Raw genomic sequence first — 23,199 nt, forward strand, 5'->3', positions numbered from 1 at the left:
TAAGACATACTTTCTTATCTCATTTACGTCAACAAACCCTTCACCTCCTGCAGAAATAAGTATTTAGATAATTCACGTTTTTACTTATTTGAACTTTATCTTTTAATCTGTAATGAAACGCTGATGAAGCTTCATGAATAGCTCAGTAGGGGGCGCCCTTATTAAAAAAAAAAAGGTTTAAAGTCTTTTTTTTTTATCTTTTATTTTTTCAAAGAAATTGATAAAAGAGCAGACAGTGACATCTAGTGGACTCCTATAAAAAGGTCGATGCCTCATGAAGATGCTCTTTTTGACAGTCTATGCGTAATTATTGACATAATATAATAATAAATTCTTCTTATCTGGTGTTAGACACTTGCATCTTTAATAGATGATGAAAAGTACTAATAAAGTTATTAAAATGTAGTACACAAAAGACTGTACAGGTTACCACTGACTATGATGTGTTAACATTTATCTACAACAACAACATATCCACACAAAAAACATCAAACTATGTCGGTTTGATCATCATGGACACCCGCTTGAGGGAGTAAGACCCTCCGTGGAACTCGGCCCAGTAGACCCCGTCCTGGTAGCGGCTGCGATAGTGACCCCCTCGGTACCAGACGCCGTTGAGGTTGGAGTGGGCGCACATGTGGTACCACCAGCCGCCCTTCTGGTAGTGGGCGCAGTTCCCTGATCACGAGACGGACGTCAGGAAGTTGAACAAAAAAAAAAAAAGAGTTGAAACCCTGAGCTCACCTGTGTAGCTGTCCTTGTCCCGGTCCAGGGTGGTGAAGGCCTTGTTGTTGTGCCACGAGAGGGAGTCCCCGGCGTTGCCGTGGTACTGCCCTAGCCGCAGGCGGTACCAGTCGCTCTCAGGCTCCAGGCGGAAGCTGTCGTACTCGGCGTACACCTGTCGACCCTGCCAGTCCTCCAGCGCCACCCGCAGCTTGTACTGGGCTTGTTTGGTGAGCCAGTAGAGGTGCTCCAGGCCCAGCCAGTACTCGCCGTCCAGGTTCCCGAAACCTTGCTGGTGGAGATGTTTCGACACGTGAGTTGATCACTCGTCTTGAACGTCAAGTTTATTTCCTGCAATTATCTTGCAATTGTCTCTGCGGATACCATATAAATCATATAGGTTATATTGCGATACTGTAGTAACAAGGATATATTTGTAGTATTGTCGAGTACTTGACTCTGGTGTTGCAGAATTTACAGACCACATGACTCTGGACTAAGTCGTAACTGCATTCGTTGGTTTTGAAACCAAAATATGTCCAAACATCATCTTTTAAAAAGCTGCCGGAGTCGACTGTATCCTCTCGTCCTCAGTCATCGCACGATTTCATTGATCCTTTAACTGAGAAGGACATAATGACTGCTGCCATCTAGTGGAGGAAAGTTAGATTGCAACACAAAAATAATAAAAATAAAGAATCTGGCCATACGTATCACACTACAGGGTCAACGATACGATATATTGCGATACTGTAGGAACAAGGATATATTTGTAGTATCGTCAAGTACTTGACTCTGGTGTTGCAGAATTTACAAACCACATGACTCTTGACGAAGTCGTAACTGCTTTCGTTGGTTTTGAAACCAAAATATGTCCAAACGTCAGCTTTAAAAAGCTGCCGGAGTCGACTGTATCCTCTCGTCCTCAGTCGTCAGCAGGATCTTGCTCGATTTCATTGATCCTTTAACTGAGAATGACATAATGACTGCTGCCATCTAGTGGAGGAAAGTTAGATTGCAACTCTAAAATAATAAGAATAAAGAATCTGGCCATACGTATCACACTACAGGGTCAACGATACGATATATTGTTACACTGTAGGAACAATTATATATTTGTAGTATTTTCAAGTACTTGACTCTGGTGTTGTAGTATTTACAGACCACATGACTCTTGACGAAGTCGTAACTGCTTTTGTTTGTTTTGAAACCAAAATATGTCCAAACATCAGCTTTAAAAGCTGCTGGAGTCGACTGTATCCTCTCGTCCTCAGTCGTCACCGGGATCTTGCTGGATTTCAATGTTCCTTTAAATGGGAGGTTTTAATGACTGCTGGAGTTTATCGGCCGGAGTTTTAATCGCGAACCACGCAAAAAATTAACAAATGCTGTGAATATTTAAATAAATAAATAAAGTTCTTCCTAACTACCAACCTACCTATTTGCAGGTTAATTTAAAATTTAAAAATCGAGTTGTTTTATTTTTAACACGCTTAATGAAATAGAAACCATGACAGAACGATTTTAAAATAATTAAATGTGATTTGAAAGCCATAAATAAAATAATAAAGAATTAATAAAGAATATTTTAAAAATAAATTGATACAGTTCTGTTAAATATCGATACTAAATATTGCGATGTCTTATTGTATCGAAAAACGTACTCATGGGGAATACCAGGACGCTCACAGTTTAGAAGCACCCCTGAATACCTCAAGCCTAGATACTCCGAAATCTGATTTGTCTTAAAGCAGCAAGATTGAAAACGTTGTTTCTGGCTCCCCCCAGTGTCGGAACAGCGCAACTGCAATGTCCTTCACTTCCATCAAAACTCATGTGGCCCCGAAAAAATCCCAGACTATCGAATGATACACACATTCATTCTTGTACATTGTAACTTTGGGGTTTTGTTTTTAGCTCCAACAGAGTCAATTTTCAATCTCTGTGTATCACAAGTTCCTAAAAGCAACAGCTGCACATCTCCCAAGTGGGACCAACACTAAAGTGTATTCTGACAACTTGACACACTGAGTTCAGGGGAGTTGAGAAAAATGCACTGCTGGCAAATGCAGTAGACTCTCACATGTGTTTCGAATTTGAGTATCTGCAGCTTTTATTTTTTCCCGAAGTGACGACGACCTCGTTGTGTCGGTTCACCTTGTACTGCTCCCAGTTCCTGAAGAAGTTGACGGATCCGTCCTGCCTCCTCTGGATGACGGTCCATCCTCCCTGACTGTGGCTCTGCTCGCACCAGGCCTGCAGAAGCCTGTTGGCGCTCTGAGGCCTCAGCAGATAGATCCCGCTGGCCGTCTCTCCGGAGTCCAGCACGTGCTGGCAGTCGCGCCACGGTCCTGGAAGATGCCATTCAAAATGGAACAAACTGTGCAGCCAAAGAAGTTTACGATATTTATCAACGACATCCAACAGGGACAATTTGACATTGTGTTGTTTTAATGTAAGTAAGTAAGTAAGTCATTTGTTTTTATATAATGCTTTAAAATGAATATTAATTTAGCGTCTATAAATCCTTAAAGTTTAATTAAAATATATTGATATTATAGTGTATTTTCACTTTATCATAACTGATATTTATTAATTTCTATTTTGGTCCCTATTGAGACTTTTCTCAGTTTCGACTATATACACAGATTCATTATGAGTGAAGTAAATATTTTATTATTTAATAATTGATCATTGTATAGAGTAACGCTTGTGCTGTGTCTCAAATCGCATACTAGCGTACTCAAAGTTAGTATTTTTAGTGCGTAAGTGCGTCTCAATTCTTAGTACGCCAATTTAGTGCGCATGGCGCAATGTTTCGATGGACACTAACCACCCTAAACAGCCGCCATCTTAATGACGTTTTAAACGGAAGTTACGTCATATATATATATATATTCATATACTTACAGGTGCATTTTCAGCAGCAGTAGGAGGATGACATGTCTTCGGTGCTGATACCAGCTTAAATATCTCGCGAATATTTCGATTCTCATATTTTTTCTTTATTTCTTTTTCCAAACTTGCAAAACGTGCTGCCAGCAGGTGTCGCCGATAACGTTCAAATAGCTGGTTGCAACCATCGTTAAATAGAAGTAGAAGAAGAAGCTGTTGCGTCATTTCCTGTTAGTGTGTAGCAGCAGAGTTTGATTTGAGACGTACTATCTGTGGAGAATTTGCATACTAGTTAGTATGTACACTATCCTGATGCATACTAACTTCTAGTGTACTAAGAGTAGTATGCGATTTGAGACACAGCATTGGTTACTATCCTAAAATTAAGATAAAGAGACACCGAACTTATAAAGTCCTCTAGTGGCGGAAAACTGGTATTTCATTGACCTGAAACAATATTTTATACGTTTTTGTAACACTTTTGAAATGAATTATTACAATTTAATTTATTTTCTAATGATTGTTTGTATTATTCATGAGCTCACTCTTAATATTAATCATTAATAACTTAAGTTTGTTTTTGTTTTTAATTGGCTAAATATTTAAAAGTTTAAAAACACTACTATAGCTTCCTCATACCACAAGTGACACCCGTTTTATCTTTCAAAATATTTACTTATTTCCTTATAAATATATATGGCGGTGCCTGGCCTGAAACAACATTTTATGTCTCTATTGTAACACTTTTTAAATGTAATATTAAGTCACATGTAATATTAATAACGTTTATGTATTTTTGTTAATGTAAGATCCATCCCCTTTCTCCACTATTTTATAGTTATATAAAGCTATATTTTATATTTTAGTTATATTTTATATTTACTGTTCTCTCATTAGTATTCAAACTTGTATTTATGTTATCATCTTCCAAAATATCTACTTATTCCCCATATGACAGAGTATTGCCAGAAACAACATTATTAACATAGTAACACTTTTCAAATGAATTATTGCAATTTATGTCGTATTATTTTTCTTTTATTTGTTTCTCTATTATTAACGTGTTTACTCTTAATATTAATCTAGCTTTATTAAATTTTATTTTAGTTATACTTTGTGAGTGAATTCTTTTGATACATTTCTTTATAATCTGAAAATATGTACTTGTATTTAAACTTGTATTTGCGTTATCATCATTAAAATATGTACTTATTTCTTCTGTCAGTTGTTTAACATAAAAACAGCTTGTGAAGAGCTGAATGGAAACACTGCCATCTAGTGGTGGGAGACTGATATTCCATTGTGGGAAACTTTTTTTTTCACTTCTTATTCACTCCTCTTTTCTGGCCTATTCCTTGGGCAGTGACCTATCCCAGCTATCAAGGGCAAAGGGTTAGTTTCTCTGTTAACGCATGTTTAGTGTCAAACAGATAAGGAGTGGGTGTCGCAGAGAGCAAATGTAAACACTCCCTCAGTTTTCATTAACCATTTTCAATCCGTCTATAAAACCAAAAGAGCTCCAAGACACTTCAATGAGGTCTACCTTTTAGAATAAAATAGTATATAATTTTGTGTAGTGACACTCGCTTAGATACTGAGAAAGAAAAGAAGAAATTGAAATGTTTGTTTACATCTTCATGTCACTTTGATAAAACGCTCCACATTCCAAAAGCATTCCCCAAAAAAAAGAAGATAAGGCTCCCACCACCAGGTCAGTGACTCCACAAGAAAATCAGTTGGAAAGGCAAGAGTTTTGTCTCAGATTTACCTGGAGTTGTTGTGACAGGGAAGCTGACAAAAGGGTGGTCGGTAGGCATGCCGGCCGTCGTGGTCGCGACCTGACCCGGGGTACGCTCCTGCTGAGGCGGAACACTCTGGTCTCGTTGGACGTCGTTGGTCATTTCCGAGCTGTAGTTTGGATGAACGTTCGACTGGCTTTTTGTGGGTTCACTTGATACCTGGAAGTAAATCTCTCTCAGTATTCTACACATCAAATTAAGTCAATACCTTTTTCTTTTTTTTGCCAAATGCGACATGTGGCTTTTTATGCAAATTTGCTCAAATTAAAGTGTTTGAATGACACAATGCATGTTTTAATGTAATTTATAATTAATTTAAAACAAATAAAAATGCAACTTTTAACCAGAAAATGATATTTAATTTTATGTTTTTATCATTATCGTATAAATTCTTATATATTAAAAAAAAACCTTATTTATGCCCATCCTGCATTTTTAACATGCCACTGGCTTTAACAAAGACACTGTTTCTTTGACAGTCCTTCAAAATATCATCTTAAACGTATATTAATCAAAAGAGTAAAAATGAATCAAAATCCAACATAATCTTGAAACTTTAAACTGATTTTTAATATATCTTATTTGAGTAATTATTAATTATTTATATGCCATTTTATGGTACTGTCTCTTGTTTTATTTTATTAATCTAATTTTATTTTAATTATATTATTTCATTATTTTTATTATGTAATGTCACCACCCAAAAAAATAATCTGTTGTGTTTACAGAACTGTCAAAAGTTTCGGATTTTGTTACATGCTATCTTTTGCTGATCTTTTTATATATATTTTTAGATTCTTAATTTTGTTAATCTTTAATTTATTAACAAATCTTGAAGTTCTTGTATCAACTTAGTTTTTATGACATGAAATAATGAATAAATTCATGCCATATATTTCTCAAATGGACTCTATCTTTACAAGGTGGTAAAGAATAATTCCTATAAAAGACGCCGGTTCTGTAGACGCTCCTCACCAGAGGTGGTTCTGTGGTTTCTCGACACTGACACTGCTTCTCCAGACGAGCGATGATCTGGCTCTGGGAGCTGAGCGTGGACGTGAGGACTCCATATTTCTTCTCCAGCTCCCTGTAGTTACTGGACACCTGCAGGACCTGACACGTCCCACCAGAAGAAAAAAAAAGCACATTTTAAGACGTCTTTTGAATCAAGAGGAGCAGGACGTCTCACCTGTGTTGTTGCGTTCAGCAGAAGGTTCTCCACCCTCCGCTGCTCCAAGACCTGGTCCTTCTTGTGGATGACCTCGTGCAGCAGCTGGGCGTACAGCTGAGCGATCCGGGCGTTGACGCCGTTGCTCTCTTTACGCAGCGCCCTCACCTCCATGGCGAGGGCTCCTTCCTGCTCCAGTCGGACCTGAAGATTCTCCATCTGCTCCTGCTGGCGTCTGAGCTCGGCCCGGAGGGAAGCCACCTCCGACTGGTTGGCGGACGAGGACTGGGTGTTCAGGCAGAGCGCCCCGGTCAGTTTCTGCTGCGGGACGACGAAGGTGTACGAGCACTGGCCCCCTTTGGAGTCCGGAGAACGCGAAGGGCGTTTTTGCGTGTCTTTGATAGTCTGTTCCTTCAGTGCCAGGACGTCCAGGCCCAGGGTGAGGAGAAGGACCAAGTTCAGAGGCCACATCTTTGTGAGGGTCCTGAAGTCCTGCAGGAAAGTTTAACAACAGGATTCTTTTTCTAAAACACAGAAAAAACATATATAAAAAAAAGATTATATTCTCTTAATCAGTCCGAAAGTTGTTTTATTTTGAAAAAACAACTATATTTTTTGGCTGTTTTACGTATATAAGTAAGTCATTTATATTTGTAAAGTGCCTTTAGCAGACCATATGGGGACAAAGTGCAGAACAGAACAAGTCACGGTTAAAAATACATACAAATTTGAAAACTTTAAAAGGTCAAGACAACACAATGACAAGTACAGCAAAAATAATAGGATTCAAAACAAATACAAATTAAAGGACCAAAAACATAACCTTGAGGGACTCCACGCTGATGTTACTCTAAGCATATCCCTAGCTAAAGAAAAAAGAAAACGTATAGTTAATTGAACCATTTTTTTTGTATGTTTAATAGGGTTTAACAATTTGGGGAGGATTTATTTGGGATTTTAACACTTTTGTAACACTATAAGAGTTGTTGTATAGTCTGACCAACACACTACACAAGAGAACACTCCTGCATATTGTCGTTAAATTATATAGATATTGATTATTACATACATTGATTTGAATAAAATATTTTTATTTGACTTTATAACTGTTAAAAATGAAAATCCAGAAGATAAGGTTACGTGAAATTGTGTGAATGAAATAAAGCTTTTATCACTTTAGCTTTAGCCAAGACCATCCATGAGTTTAGTTAATTAGTACTGATACTAATTTTCAATGAATATCGAGAAAAGAAGAATCTTTGTGACCTTCAGATACTAATAAATACAATTTTAATTTCATAGTTTGGACACATCTGTCAAATAGCGGTGTGTATTGGCAAGAATACTGCTAGTTGATAAGTATCACGATACAGGGGCAACAATACGCTTTATTTTGATACTGTGGTAACGAGTATGTATTTGTAGTATTGTATAGTATTTGTAGTAGAGTGGTCTCGCAGAATTTACAGACCACATGACTCTTGACGAAGTCGTAACTGATTTCATTCGTTTTGAAACCAAAATGTGTTTAAACAACAACTTTTAAAAGCTGTTGGAGTCGACTGTATCCTCTCGTCCTCAGTCACCACCTCCTGGGATTCCATTGTTCCTTTAGCTGCCAAGGACGTAATGACTGCTGCCATGTAGTGGCCGGAATTTTAATTGCAACACAAAAATGTATAACGCTGTGAATATTTGCATGTTAATAGTACATTAAAAAAATGTATTATGTTTTTTTTTTATTTTACACACACTTGATTAGAAACTATACCTTAAAAAGAGTTATGATTAAACCATATATGATTTTAATTACCTTAAAAATGATCGATACAGTGCTGTTGAATATCGATACATTATGGTGAAGACAAAAAATTGCGATGTTTTCTTAAACCCCTACTGCCTAAGGGACTAAAACTAGTAAAAATGTCATTTAATCATTAAAAAGACTGTCTAGGAGTCATCGACCACATGTTTTATTGCAGAGGGTAAATAGGAGCATTTTTTCCCATGGCTTAAATTTACTAACAGGTCAATACCGAAGACACAACAGTCAACACAAAGCAGCCAGAATCAACACAACTCACAACTCACAGTCAACTGAATCCATGGCGAGGGGTCTCCTGCACCCAGAACCACAAGCAGGGTCAATACCATAAACTCTTAATATTGACACTGCAAACATGTTTCCAGAGATCAAGGTGAAAAAACTTTAAGGATTGGCTACTAAAAAACTAAAAGATTTATATTTGAAGAAATGCAATTCAACGAGAATTAGAACATTAAACAACTTACTGTGTCAACGGCTGAGTTTTTGTCTTCATCCAGCGATCGATCCGTTTTCTTTCCTGGTTAAAAAAAAGTTTTTCACAAGAATAGAAGAGACTTAGAATGAAACTAGGTGTGGATGAACCAAGAAACAAAAGATATTTGCAGAGGTTGATCCCGTCTTCAAGGATCTTCGGAAGAAAAGAGTCCTAATTACAAACCATCCAAATGACACCACCTCCTCCAAGTGCCTGTTTGGCCCGAGTGGAGGAATCCTGGGATGTCTCCTCCCTCTGCCATTAACCTTCCACAACCTCCACTCCACAAAGATCTAAACACGGCGACAGAACCGTTAAACAGATGAAGATATACTTGTAAATGTATGTCTTAGTTCATGTTTAATTATGGTCTTTCTGCGAATATACATCAAGTGGTTTGAGGAATTTGTGGGTCAGTATTTTGCCATCAAAAGCGTTTCTTTGTGTTCGCTGTTTCCAGACTGGAGTACCTGAAGAAAACTGAAAAGTTCCCCATTGAAGTATAGTTATTGATGGTTGTGGTGGCTTTATGTATAAAATAAAACGTTGCTAAAAATGAAAAGGTGTGTCCAGGATAAAGAATACATTGATTAAGTTATATTTTTAAAAATGGGAAAACAAAAGAAATCAATTCAACATTTAGTTCTAATTAATCTGTCAAATATTGTTTAAACAAAAAAAGTAAAATAAATAAAGGCTTATTATTAAGATAAGGTAAGGTAGACTTTACTGATCTATTTACTAAATTGTTTTTTTCCAATAGCCACAGCAAATTCAGCAATTTTTCATAAAAAACATACCAAAATAAAATAAGATCTAAAATTAATAAAATCAAAATTAACGTAATTAATTACGACAATTAATCAGCCTTGGTTTTAATAATACATACCTTTTTTAAAACAGAAAGAGTCCATAAACAATATTTTTAAAGATAGATTATTTATAAAACATGTATATATTGTATATTATTTTAAAATATTTACGGTGTGAAACTTGATAAATCCACGGATTTTTATCGAAATGTAAACAAAATAAACAAAAGTTATAAGTGTGTGAGTGTAAAGTAAAATATTTTTGAAAGAATATTTTTCATAATCTGTTTATAAAGTATGTGCCAAATCCTTTTTTTCTTTTTTCATTTTAGTTAAACATACGAGCATCACGCTTTATCCGGAATGTTGTCGTCATGTCCGGCTTGTATAAACCCGAGCCCTTTAGCGTGTGACACAGGGAGCTGACACCATGTGGAAGTCCATGTTCCTCAGGCGGAGTAGCTGAACAGAATATTTTTGCTTAAAAATATTCTCATTATTTATTCTAATATTTGTGACTTTATATCGTATAACGGTACTGAGTTTTGTCACACGTCTGCAATAGTTAAATAATCCCTTGAAACATGGGGAAATCGAAGGTAAGCAAGACCATGATGTGTTAGCTTGTTAGCTTCCATTTTGTTTAAAATGTTATGTATGTTCAACCTTTATTTTATTCCAGGTTTATTTTTGTATTTTCGTAAAATTGCTATTGTGATACATGTTTAAGCTAGTTTTATTTCAGATGTCTTTCGCAAATTTGTTAAAAAAAAAAAGAGGCTTTCATTTAAGTGCGTATGCACTTGTTGTAATTTTGAGTTTAAATTCCGTTAATATTAATATGGTGTGTTTTTTCTTTCCAAGACTAAGAACCAGAAGAAGGCACGTGTAGATGCCAACCATGCGGCCGAGGAGACGTACGGAACTGTCCCTCACTCCTTCGTGTTCCATCGTGGAGTCGTCGGGAAAAACGTGGCTCAGTTGATCCTGGACTTCCGCAGACTCATGCAGCCCTACACCGCAGAGAGTCTCAAGGTCCGGACCCCGAGTGGTTGATCCTAACTCTTGTTCATGTGTGAATACATTTGTGCTGACTTCATTTTTTTTTTTTTCCTCTGGACCAGGCCCGGAGGAAGAACACGATGAAGGACTTCGTTTCAATCGCAGGACCTCTGGGTGTCACTCACTTCATGATCTTCAGTAAAACACCAACAACCATAAATATGGTGAGAACTTAAAGATGTGAATAACCAGCAGGAACCAACACCTTTGTTGCTTATAAATGCTGTATTTGAAAATGTCATTTTTAGGAACTTCAAAGTTTTCCTTTTTAATTTTTTTAATTCAGTCTTTTTGACAACCTGGTAAGTCATTTTTATTTGTATAGCGCTTTTCCAGACCATGGTCACAAAGCGCTTAAACAATCAAAATAATATTCAATCAAGTATATACTTTAAAGGTCAAGATAAAACTGAGAACACAACAGGAGTTCCAGAAAATCAAGGAAAGCCTGAACAAATGGAAACATTTGATACTCATTTAAAAATGACAAATTTTGAGTTTATCAGATATGAGAAATAACAAGTTTGTTTAACTGAAGATTTTCATTCTAGCATTCAACAGATTCAAACCTAAGGTAGTGAATTTAGATGAGTATTTGTATACCAGCAGTATTTTACAGAGAAGATAATTAAATACAGAATAACACTATATAGTAAGTACATTTTTATTTGTACAGCGCTTTTCCAGACCAGGGTCACAAAGCGCTTAAACAATCAAAACAATATTCAATAAAGTATATACTTTAAAGGTCAAGATAAAACTGATAACACAACAGGAGTTCCAGAAAATCAAGGAGAAGCCTGAACAAATAGAAACGTCTTAAGATGTTTCTTAAAGGAGTCAGTAGATCCATCAAGCGCAAAGGGAGAGTAAGATCGTTCCAAAGCTTAGGAGCAACAGTCTGGAAGGATTTCTCTCCTCTGGTCCTGAGCCGTGTGTGTGGAACCATAAGTAGGGAAAGGGGAAATTAATTATATAAAATTGTAAGTGATATTAGTGGTGCACTTTTATAGACCAGAGTAACAAAGTGGTTAAACAATACTCAATAAAATGTATGCTTAAAAGGTCAAACATCAGAGACAAACACAGGAGTCTCAGAATCAAGTTGTGGAATTTTCCTGCATAACGCCTTCGGATGTAAAGTTTAAGGGAAGTTGTCTACGGTCTGTGATGTTGTGTCAAAAGAACCTATAACCCTTAATTTGAAATATTAAAAAATGGTCACATTTTTTATTATACAAATGTACATTGTAAACTTTAGGATTACAAAAGAATATTTTGGGCCCTGTTCTATTTGTCACGTTCAGTACATCACAATGTCGTAGATATGTTTAAAAAATTGAACTAACAGTAACTTTAAATGCGTTTACACGTGTAAAAATGTTAAAGGCTCAGAGTGGACCAGTCAATTACTGTTTTAATTGTTATCATTATCTAATGAATGTTTTTATATTCCAGAGAATGGCTCGTCTCCCTAAAGGACCCACACTTCACTTCAGAATCCTCAAGGTAAACATAGAAGCTTCTACTGACAAAAAGTGCAGCAGATAGTACAAGTGATGCTATTTTAACACCTTGATTGTCCAGTGATGTTTTTCAAAGTAAACGTTCTGATGTACTTCAGATGACATATTTTTAGAGCCATTTAGGTTTTCTACTTTTTTAAATGGTCTATTTTTTTTTCCTCCAGTACACGCTGGTGAAAGACGTGGTCACCTCGCTGAAGAAGCACCGGATGCATGACCAGCAGTTCACTCACCACCCACTTCTCATCCTCAACAACTTTGGCGTGGACGGCATGCAGGTCAAACTGATGGCCACCATGTTCCAGAACATGTTCCCCTCCATAAACGTGCACAGGGTATGTCCGGTCCTCATCTGTGGTCGTTATTAAAAATTCAAATGATGACTGTATTAGCTTCCGAGTTCATCTGTGACGAAAGAAGTAAACGCTTTCTGATGCCGGTCGGCGTCTTGACTCGTTCGGCTGAAACCAAAGTGGCCTTCGCTAAGAGTGCTTCTGTTCTAGGTGAGTCTCAACACCATCAAGAGATGCGTGATGCTCAACTACGACCCGGCAACGGAGGAAATTGAACTCCGGCATTAGTAAGTGTTTTATCTTTTTAAAGTAATTGTGAGACTATATGGCTCTGATGATGACGACTTTTGAATTGACTGTTCAGTGATGTATATTCAAAGTAAACGCACTGATGAGCCTCCGATCGAGAATATATTTGATCCCTTATAAATGTTTTATCTTGTGTTAAATGTTTGAATTGTTGTCGTCCTGCAGCAGCTTGAAGGTCGTCCCTGTGGGAATGAGCCGCGGCGTCAAGAAGCTGATGCAGGAGCGATTCCCCAACATGAGCAAGTTCGACGACATCAGCGAGCTGCTGATAAAGTGAGTTATCTCTCTTGAGTGTATCCGCATGGACTGGAGGTATACATTTTTAATTGCAGTTGTATCATTTCGCTCTCAGGGGGGCAAATTTATCCGAAAGTGAAGCGGAACAGGACGGAGACCACAACATCACGGAGCTGCCTCAGGTGTACGCCGGCAGAGGGAACATGGCGGCCGAGCAGAGCGCAGTCCGTCTGACTGAGGTGAGTTTGGAATCACATTTGAATTTGTCAAACCGATGGACATGGAGGTCTAAAAATCAGATGCGACTTGTACGTACAAATCTCTGAGCTTTTATTTTTAAGTCAAAACTGATCATTAACATGTCAAAGCTTTCTTTCACATGTACGTTTCTAACAATATTAGTCGTATAAGTAAGTACAAAAAAGTATTGGTTTTAAACTTGAGTTCTTTTTAATTTGGATAATGTTGGCCTATGTTCTTTATCTTTACACTTGGATTTTGTCATCTTGTACTTTTTATAGGTGTTTTTATGAATCTATTGTCTGTGTGCTAATTGGAAAAACAAAGAACCTACAGAGGGATCAATAAAGTTCCATCTATTTACACTTTATTTGCCGACAAGCTGAGAGGAGCGCACATGATTCCAATTGCTTTTCTTTCTCAGATTGGTCCTCGTCTCACCATGAAGCTGGTGAAGATCCAGGATGGGATGGGCGACGGGGACGTGCTCTTCCACGCAGTCAGTAAGTTCCTCCTGAGAAGAACCTTCTCCTGAATCTTTGTTCAGATGCGCGTGATGACAGGAAAGATATGAACTCCATGATTTCACTCTTAAAAGTAAACGCTTACTGATGCATCTTAGTTACTGTTAAATATGACAATTGGGGGGGGGGGGGGGAGAATCACTTTTCTGATAGTTTACTACTTTTGCAGTTTCCAAAACTGAGGAGGAAATCCAGGAGATCCTGGAAAGGAAGGCGACTCAACTGAAGGAGAAGCAGGAGCGCAAGAAAAAGCAGGAGCAGGACGTGGCTGAGAAGATCCAGAAACGAGAGGAGAACAAGTAAAGTTGCAACACCATGTCTAGAGCTTGAGCTGATTTATTCCTGTTCACACGTGTAAATGACCCTGATGTTCCAACAGGAAAAAGAGTCTCGAGGGAATCAAGAGGAAACATGTCGATGAAAAGAAAGAAGAGGATGACCCTGAAGTGGAGGATCCTGGGGCGCAGGATGGTCGTCCAGCTGTAGTTGAATCGGACGACGAGGCTGACTATTACAGACAGGCGGTCGGGGAGGAGCCAGATGAAGGTACGATGGATATTACTGCTGCAGGAAGAAGTTCAAACTGAACATGAAATCCATTTGTGTGCAGATATGTTCCCTGCCAATAAGAAGAGGAGGGTGGTTTCAGAAAGGTCAAGCATGCCTTTTAAGAAGAGGAAGTCGTTCGACGGCAAACCACGGACGGATCGAGGGGCGAAGGGAAGCGGTCCGGGGCGCTACAACGACGGACCGGGACACGACAAACGGGGACAAGGGTGGAAGAAACCGAGGGACGGCGGGAAATCTTTCGGGAAGACGACGACGGCGTCTCCCAAAGGAAAAGCTTTTCGGACAAACTACGGCGACGGAGAAAAGAAGTTTGGCAAGAAGAAGTTTGAAGGCAAGAGTTTCGGGAACAAAGACAAGTCGTTCAAATCTAAAAGCCCGAAGGGAGGTTTTAAGAAGACCGGTTCGGGAGGAAAGGGTTTCAAATCCAAAAAGGGGAGAAGTTGAAGAGACCTGTGGACATGAACGCTGGACATTTGAGTGACTGATCGACAGGACTGAGAGAGAATGTATATTTTTTATGTTTGCTACATAAATATTAATCTTTTCAATTCTGTGTGAATTTTCTATTTTAAGTGTCGACGACCCTGGTGGGTCCACTTCAGACCGACAAGACCCGTCTACTGTGTTTATGGCATGAGTTCAACTACCAAACTGATTTCGGTTTAACTTGAATAAGCTAAAAATAACTATTCTGTGGCACCTACTCGAGTTTATTTATGCATTTTAGTTTCTAATATTTTGTATACCTTTTTATTTCTAAGTTTTTTTTCATTGTTAGTTTGGTCTAAAAGCTCACGACTATAACTTAGAAATTCAGTTTCGTGCGCCTGATCCAGATGATTTGAGATCCAGGTTAATGTTGATAGCATTTTACTTTTCAATTGGCAGAGACACAAATGATCTAAATGTTTTGCTTGATGCAACCTCGGACTTTTTGTGGCTTCATCACAGAATAAACTGACGCCGTAAGAAATAGAAAAACAGAATCGGGGATCAAGCAGCCATTTTGTGGATTTATTCTAGAGAAAACTGAATATAGAATTGTTTTGTATTTTTTTTCAAAACTTTAGTTTCAATCTTTTTTCTAAATCAAACAAGTAGAATTTTAACTCGCTAAAAATAATGAAATATTAATTTGTCCATTATTCACATTTCTAATAAAATACAGCTGTATTTAAATAAAGGCAAACTTTCCTTCATTTTTAAAAAAAAAATAAACTGTAATTTTGTCGGGTTGTATTGACGGCTATTTACAACAAATTATCAAATGTGGCCCCTTGGGAAATTAACTTGTCCACGCCTGGTCTATTCTGGACATTTTAGCCATTTTATTTAGTGAGGATAAATCACTTTATTAAGATAAAAAATGGTTGCGTGATGATGTTTGAATTTATTTGATTTTTGGGTTCAACTAGTGATCGTCCCCTGATACAAATACTTGTATGTATGACACAATTAAAGGTACCTTATATCTGACTATATCTTATGACTATAACTTGGAAATTCAGTTTTGTGCGCCTGATCCAGATAATTTAGGATCCACGTTAATGTTAACAGCCTTTTACCTTTTTAATTGGCATAGACACAAATGATCTAAATGTTTTGCTTGACCTAGGACTTTTTGTGGCTTCATCACAGATTAAAATGACACAAAATAAACAATAGAAACAGAACGGGGCACCAAGGCAGCCATTTTGTGGGGCCTAATTGATATTTAAATGAGATATATAGAATAAGATTTCATCTTTTTTTATATATTATACTCTTTGTAATTTAGTTTGATTGCTATTTACAACAAATTATCAAATGTGGATCTTTAGGAAATTCCTTTGTCGACGCCTTGTCTATTCTGGACATTTAGCGAAGATAAATAACTTTATTTAGTATTAAGATAAAACTGGTTGAGATGTTTGAATGTATTTGATTTTGGGTTCAACTAGCGATCATCCCTGATACAAATACTTGTATGTATGACACAATTAAAGGTACTTTTTATCTGATTATGAATGGAAAGCGTGGAATAAAATGTTAAAATGAGTTACAAAGGTTGTGACATTTAATATCAAACTAATCCCCGGGGCATAAAGCCAGGTGTGGCCCCTCCAGTCCAGTGAGGACTTGTCTTTGAGAACCAGCTTCTTCAATGGAAACACGTCGATGGAATGTAAACTCAACTGTTCAATCGTTACTTTCATCTGCGGCTGCAGAAGACAGGAAGCCAAGGAAGGTAAGGATGACATTTTGACGTCTCTCTCTGTTTAAATCACGTTGCTTGAAAAGTAAGTTCGTTTATTTCACTGGTTCTCGCTTCTTATAAATAAATGTATTAAATATCGCTCGTTCAGTTTTTCGCATGAAACTAACAGACATATTTATTCATCTATAAGAACATCGTCCGTTTAAAACAAAAACGCCTCAGTTGCTAATGTTGCTAACGCGTTTTTTAAAAACCTGCAACAAGTAAAATGCCAGAAAAAAAGTTGTATTTTCTTAAGTTAAAGTTGAATAAACGATATAAAACCGACACATGGTCTCAACACTTCCATCTAGTGTTTTGTTGTAGAGACACAATGTCTTTTATTTCGTATTTTCGTCACTGAACTGCGCGACAGAAGGAAACGAAACTAACTTCATAAGGAAAAAAAACATATTAATTCAAATACTTGTTATGTTAGTTCGAAGTGTTGGTGGATGAATCTGGCTTAACGTATTTTTTAATACATATATTTTTTTTACCCAGCCATGTTCCCTCTAAAAAAAACTTCATTAAAAAACGTCAAATAAAATGGATATAAAAGAACTCAATAAAATTCCCTTAAATTGTTTTTAGCAGCAAGAAATCCTGCAAGAAAAGGGATTAAAGTTATTTTTTTTAGACTCAATCTAATAAAAAGAAAATATTCAAATACTACTGACTGGTACTTTCATACTTTCTTCACTGATGTTAACTTACACGACCAAAGTTGACCTTAGACTTTGGAAAATAAAAAAACATGTGCTGTTGTGTTATCAGTTTTATCCTGACCTTTAAAGTATATACTTTATTGAATATTGTTCTGATTGTTTAAGCACCTTGTGACCCTGGTCTGGAAAAGCGCTATACAAATAAAAATGACTTACTTACTTTCTTACATTTTGCTCTTTTTAAATTCCTGTCTTGACATTTCAATATTTAATGCATGAATGCATTTGTTGCAACAACTTCTTTTATTTTTTTATTCTTACTGATTTGGATCAAATGTAATGTTTTTCTTTGACCAATGGAACAATTTGATGCACGTCAAGATAAGCAGATCACAGATGGTGACTGATGTAACCGTCACTTCTCAAAGTTACAACACTCAAGGAAGTGACACTCATCTGTTGCAAACATGCAGAGCTTTTTTTCAGACGCACTCGACTAATGACGCTTTTCTTTCTGCCTCACAGGACGACAGGAGATTTCGGTGAGTTGAAATGTCCTTGAAATCATGATTTTTACAACCTTTGCCATCAGAATGTTGGACGGTCGAGTTTCAAATAATCAAACTTGTTGTTTTTATTGAATCGTTTAGTTTAAAAACTAAAAAAAAAGTATTTTAAAAACTATCTTAATTTATTCATTTTTATTTATTTATTTATTTATTTATATGTATTGAATAATTTAATTCAACAATTTGTATATTTAAAGGTTCAATTTGATCTTTATTGAATAAAATATATTCTTTCTTCAAAGGCTGAATTTGATTTGATTTTTGGAATTCAGAAAATGTCTATCTTGAAAGGCTGGGTTTGCTTTTATAAATAATTGAATTGAATGCATTTATATATATATATATATATATATATACAGTAGATATACTATTTATTCTTTTCACACCTTTCGTTTCTATTTGTTCAGGCTTTTCCTTGATTTTCTGGAACTCCTGTTGTCTTATCAGTATTATCTTGACCTTTAAAGTATATACTTTATTGAATATTGTTTTGATTGTTTAAGCGCTTTGTGACCCTGGTCTGGAAAAGCGCTATATATATAAATAAATATATATATTATTACTGAGTTTTCTATTCTAACTCCAATAAAACACAAATATATTTAATTTGTTTTTGAGTTTAATATTCAACAACAAAACAATATTATACCAATGTTTTAATATTTAATTTAAAACGCTATGAATACAAACATAATGAACTCAGAACGTTTTATTTTTGAATTAATGGAACTCATTTTCAAGTTATTTAAAAAAAAACAAAACATAAATTGAACCTTTTTTTTTATTATTCAATGGAAAAACAAATTTTTCAATACAGCCATTATTACAATGAATTATTTAAAAATGGTATCACTTCATATTTTTCCACAGATGTTATCTGAGGTGTCATGGCAACAATGGGGAAGTCCAACGACAGCTTCAGCGAGTGCGTGAGGTTTCAAATCGAGCTGCTGCCGGCCGTCTACGGCGTGGAGTTCGTGGTGGCCCTGGCGGGGAACCTGTTGGCCCTCTGGCTGCTGGTGGTCCGCGAGAGGAAGAACTGGCACACGGGCGTGGTCCTGTCCTGCAACCTGGCCGTCAGCGACCTCCTCTACGTGCTGACGCTGCCGCTCCTCATCGCCTACTACGCCCTGGACAAGCACTGGGTGTTCGGCCAGGCGGCGTGCAAGATCGAGCGCTTCCTCTTCAACTGCAACCTGTACGCCAGCATCTTCTTCATCATGGCCATCAGCGTCAACCGCTGCGTGGCCCTGGCGTGGCCCTTCTTCACGCACTCGCACGTGAGGCCCGCCCACGCCAAGGCCGTCGGCGTGCTCGTCTGGCTGGTCGTGGCCGCCATCTCCTTGCCGGCGTGGACGTTCGCGTCCGTCTGCCCCGACAGTCGCAGCAACAACACGCTGTGCGTGTCTTTTTGCGGCCCGGCCGAGGACGAGGGCCCGCACTACGCCTACGTGGTGTTCCTGGCCATCTTCGGCTGCCTCGTCCCCTTCCTGGTGACGCTGGCGTCCTACGTGGTGGTCGTCTGGGTGGTGTGGAGGAACGCCAACATCACGCGGCTGGAGAAGAGGAAAGTGGCGTTGCTGGTGGCGTCCGTGCTCCTGCTCTACGCCGTGTCCTTCCTCCCCTTCCACGTCTTCAAGACGTACAACCTGCACCTGAAGCTGAAGCCCGGGTCCTTCAACTGCGGGGTTTATTACATGTACCAGGTCTCCAAAGGGCTGGCGACCCTGAACATGTGCATCCATCCTCTGCTCTACATGGCCGTGTTCGACAGCATCAGGGTTTTATGCTGCGGAAGGAATCGCAAAGAAGATCAGAGAGTAGAATACAGGAAGTGAAACCCAGTCGCTTTTTCATTTAGTTCAGCGTGTGCTTTAGTCTGCCAAAACGGAAAATGATTCATTCAAATGATAAGAGAGTAAGTGTGAATACACGTTAAAAACTCTAAAGCATGAAACTATAGATAAACTGAATACTTTAGTAGTTTAGTCAATAAATCATTATTAATGATAATAAACAGGGATTTCTAATGATTTTTTTTTTACTTATTAAATTTGTCGTTTTCCTCCATATATATATATTATTAACTGATCAGTTTGTGGGTGAAGTAGATTTTTTTTGCGTTACGGGTGTTTTTTTATTTATTTTTTATACAAAATATATATTTTACATTAGTACTTGAACGTTGACTTTCTATCGCCTCAAAAATATAAGACATAGAAAGTTGTTTTTATGTCTTAAAAATAAAATAAAAATAGAAAAAAGAATATCAATCTCTGTGCGAATAAAAATAATTTAGAAAATACTTAATTAATTAAATTAATACATTTCTAATGGATTTTTTTTTACTCATTAAATTTGTCATTTTCCTCCATATATATTATTAAATGTATCAGTTTGTAGGTGAAGTACAATTGTTTTTATTTTCCCATTGAAAATATACTGTTGATCGATCAATTCTTCTGTAAAGGGTCATAGTTCACCACTTTAATTTTGAACAAGACTCACCTGTTACTGTTTCTATTGTTGTTTTGGCACATTTCTTGTTTTGTTTTTTTTAATTGTTTGTATAAGATGTGTATTATTATATGACATGTATTCTAGAAGAAACTGAATTAGAATAAAGAATTGTTTTGTATTTTTTCCAAACATTATTTTCAATCTTTTTTTCTAAATCAAACAAGTAGAATTTTAACTCTCTAAAAATAATGGAAACCAAATATTAATTTATCCATTATTCACATTTATAATTAATAATATATAGCTGAAAATAAAGGGTTAGTTTTTAACATATTTATACAAAGAATATAACCATTTGCTTTAATGTATGGACTTATATCACTGTCATTTAAAATATTTAATTTTCGAGTATTTTAAATGGTGCGTCATTCAATATATATATATATATACACACACACATTTACACATATTCTTGCTCCAATAATTTAATTTTGTATTATAGCCTTTGAAATTCCATATACAAATATATATATATATATATATATAAAACGAATGGAACCCATTTGTCCATTATTCACATTTCTAATTAATAATATACACCTGAAAATGTAGGGTTAGTTTTTAAAATATAAATATTTATACAAAGAATATAACTATGGGCTTTAATTTATGGAAGTATATAACTGCCATAAAAATATTTAATTTTTTTGAATATATATATATATATATATATATATATATATACGTATATATATATATATATATATATATATATATATATATATATATATATATATATATATACACACCCACACACACATTTACACATATTATTGTTCCAATAATAAAAATAAAAAAAATTCTAAATATTTACTGTATATATATATTTTAATTATAGCCTTTAAACTCCATATACAAATATTAGTATTTATTGTGTACTATAATCAGCCAAGTATGCAACTTGCGTTTTCAATGATTTCAGTCACAACATCATACCTGCTGCGTTGGTGACTCACCTGAGAATCTTCCTTTGATGTGTCTTTGTCGTGTGACGTCACTCGGCAACTCTCCTCTTGAAAGGTGAGTCTTCGTGGCTTTGATCTCCATCTTCTCTCGCTGAGACATCATGGACCAGTCGCACCAGGAGCTCCCTGGTGCTTCCTGCGAGGACTTGTGGACGAGGTTGGAGTCCGCCCAGGCGCGTCCAGCCATGGAGTCCCCCCCGGGTCTGCTGCGTCCCTCCTCCGGGGACACTCTGGAGAGCGTGTCTGAGTTCCTGGGTCAAGACCTGGGTCAAGATGGCAGCCTGCCATCTCTCTTGCTCCAGGGCTGCATGTGGAGCTTCTCGGCCGCGCTGGAGATGTTCGTGAAGGACCTTCGAGAAGATTGTCGAAGTCCTACAAGTCTGGGCAACATCATGTCTCCATGGAGGGTTCCTTCACTCAGAGATCTGGGATTTGAAGATGCTGGGTCCGTCCTGACCTCTCCTCTGAGGCCCTGCGGGAACTTTCTTTCAGATGATCCGGTGGTTGATGGTTCGATACTGAGGCAGAAGAAAGGCAACGCAAAGACTTTCAGAGCAGACCGGGGTTGTCTCCACACGCCCGTCCACCAGCAGCACCACAACTTCACCTTGTCTCCAAACTCCAGGATCATCACCCCAATGGTCCTGCGGAGGAGATCTTCTGCTCCCGACCCCCAGAACCAGGAGAACCAGCCGCCCAGGAGGTCCACGTCCCCGGACCTCTCCTCTTCCACCACCAGCTCTTCTTCACCCTCCACCACCACCACCTCCAGCTGCGACAGTGACCAGAAGCGTCGGACCCACAACCTGGGGGAGCGCGAGAGGCGGCACGACCTCGGCTCCAGGTTCCTGCTGCTGCGAGACCAGATCCCGGGTCTGGCGGACCTCCGCAAACCCTCCAGGGTGTCCATCCTGGACCAGGGCGCGGCGTACCTTCACCAGCTGGGGGCCCACTCCGAACATCTGGCCAGCAAAGGTGCCAGGCTGAGGGTCCGGAGACTCCAGCTGAGGAGGAGACTGAAGCAGCTCAGGTCCTGCTCGTGAGAACTTCAGCAGCAACTGAACCTTCAACCGTTTGAATCTAACGTTCACTTCTGCTCGAGCGTTTTTATTATCAAAAATGTTTGAAGAGCTGGATCACATGTTTCTTATAAATCTATTTATTAAATCTATTGATCACGTAAACGGGTGTTTTTATTTATTTAATTTTTATACAAGATTATATATTTGACATCTGTACTTGAACGTTGACTTTCTATCGCCTCAAAATTAAGATAAGGTAAGGTAAGGTAAAACTTTATTGATCGCTCAGGAGGTCTCCTTCGGGAAATTGTTTTTTTTTTCCAATAGCCACAGAAAATACAGCAATTTTTCATAAAAAAATAAATCAAAATAAAATAAGAACAAAAACAAAGAGAAATAATAAATAAATATAATACATATAAAGTTGTGTCATGTCTTTAAAATAAAAGCAAAAAGAATATACAACTCTGTGTGAATAAAAAGAATTTAGAAAATACTTGTTTTAATAAATTAAATTGTTCAACGACGATCAATTTACAAATGATTGAATTCACTCAATATTTCAATAAGGATATTGTAACAGTTTATTTTCATGTCTTAACAAGAAGGATCTGTCTCGCCTGCAGTTGATTCAGAACTCTGCAGCGAGAATTCTGACCTGCTCTAGTAGAAGAACTCACATTTTTCCGATCCTTAAAGCTCTTCACTGGCTGCCAGTTTCTTTCAGGATCAACTTTAAAATTCTGGTTCTTACTTTC

General features: G+C 37.4%; 4 protein-coding genes across 6 annotated transcripts; 3 read left to right on the forward strand and 1 right to left on the reverse strand.

The window, feature by feature from the left end:
- Positions 1–326: 326 nt before the first annotated feature.
- On the reverse strand, positions 327–9,035 carry angptl6 (angiopoietin like 6). Of its 2 annotated transcripts, none has more exons than XM_087809779.1 (7): positions 8,878–9,035; positions 6,607–7,109; positions 6,393–6,530; positions 5,387–5,576; positions 2,881–3,074; positions 745–1,015; positions 327–678 (listed from the first exon to the last, which is right to left on the reverse strand). In XM_087809779.1, the coding sequence occupies exons 2-7, from the start codon at positions 7,054–7,056 to the stop codon at positions 494–496; spliced, it is 1,428 nt and encodes a 475-aa protein (XP_087665905.1). In that variant the 5' UTR covers positions 7,057–7,109; positions 8,878–9,035; the 3' UTR covers positions 327–493. The 2 variants fall into 2 exon arrangements, with proteins under 2 accessions (XP_087665905.1, XP_087665906.1); XM_087809780.1 differs by having other exon boundaries at positions 6,607–7,077; positions 8,878–8,893.
- Positions 9,036–10,119: 1,084 nt separating this feature from the next.
- ppan (peter pan homolog) lies at positions 10,120–15,009 on the forward strand. Its single transcript, XM_087809776.1, has 12 exons — positions 10,120–10,299; positions 10,565–10,735; positions 10,825–10,926; positions 12,221–12,271; positions 12,453–12,623; positions 12,792–12,868; positions 13,056–13,163; positions 13,243–13,366; positions 13,792–13,870; positions 14,061–14,190; positions 14,271–14,437; positions 14,502–15,009. Exons 1-12 carry the CDS (start codon positions 10,285–10,287, stop codon positions 14,903–14,905), a joined length of 1,599 nt encoding a protein of 532 aa, XP_087665902.1. The 5' UTR covers positions 10,120–10,284; the 3' UTR covers positions 14,906–15,009.
- Positions 15,010–16,627: 1,618 nt separating this feature from the next.
- Positions 16,628–20,577, forward strand: p2ry11 (purinergic receptor P2Y11). Of its 2 annotated transcripts, none has more exons than XM_087809800.1 (3): positions 16,628–16,688; positions 17,891–17,907; positions 18,805–20,577. In XM_087809800.1, exon 3 carries the CDS (start codon positions 18,822–18,824, stop codon positions 19,770–19,772), a length of 951 nt encoding a protein of 316 aa, XP_087665926.1. In that variant the 5' UTR covers positions 16,628–16,688; positions 17,891–17,907; positions 18,805–18,821; the 3' UTR covers positions 19,773–20,577. The 2 variants fall into 2 exon arrangements, with proteins under 2 accessions (XP_087665926.1, XP_087665927.1); XM_087809801.1 differs by lacking the exon at positions 16,628–16,688 and adding an exon at positions 16,702–16,740.
- A 943-nt stretch (positions 20,578–21,520) lies between these two features.
- On the forward strand, positions 21,521–22,462 carry LOC148064926 (protein L-Myc-1b-like). The gene has a single exon (XM_087808361.1). It carries the CDS (start codon positions 21,521–21,523, stop codon positions 22,460–22,462), a length of 942 nt encoding a protein of 313 aa, XP_087664487.1.
- Positions 22,463–23,199: the final 737 nt, after the last annotated feature.

The sequence above is a fragment of the Callionymus lyra genome, chromosome 15, assembly GCF_982586985.1.
Source record: "Callionymus lyra chromosome 15, fCalLyr1.hap1.1, whole genome shotgun sequence".
NCBI classification, from domain to species: Eukaryota; Metazoa; Chordata; class Actinopteri; order Syngnathiformes; family Callionymidae; genus Callionymus; species Callionymus lyra.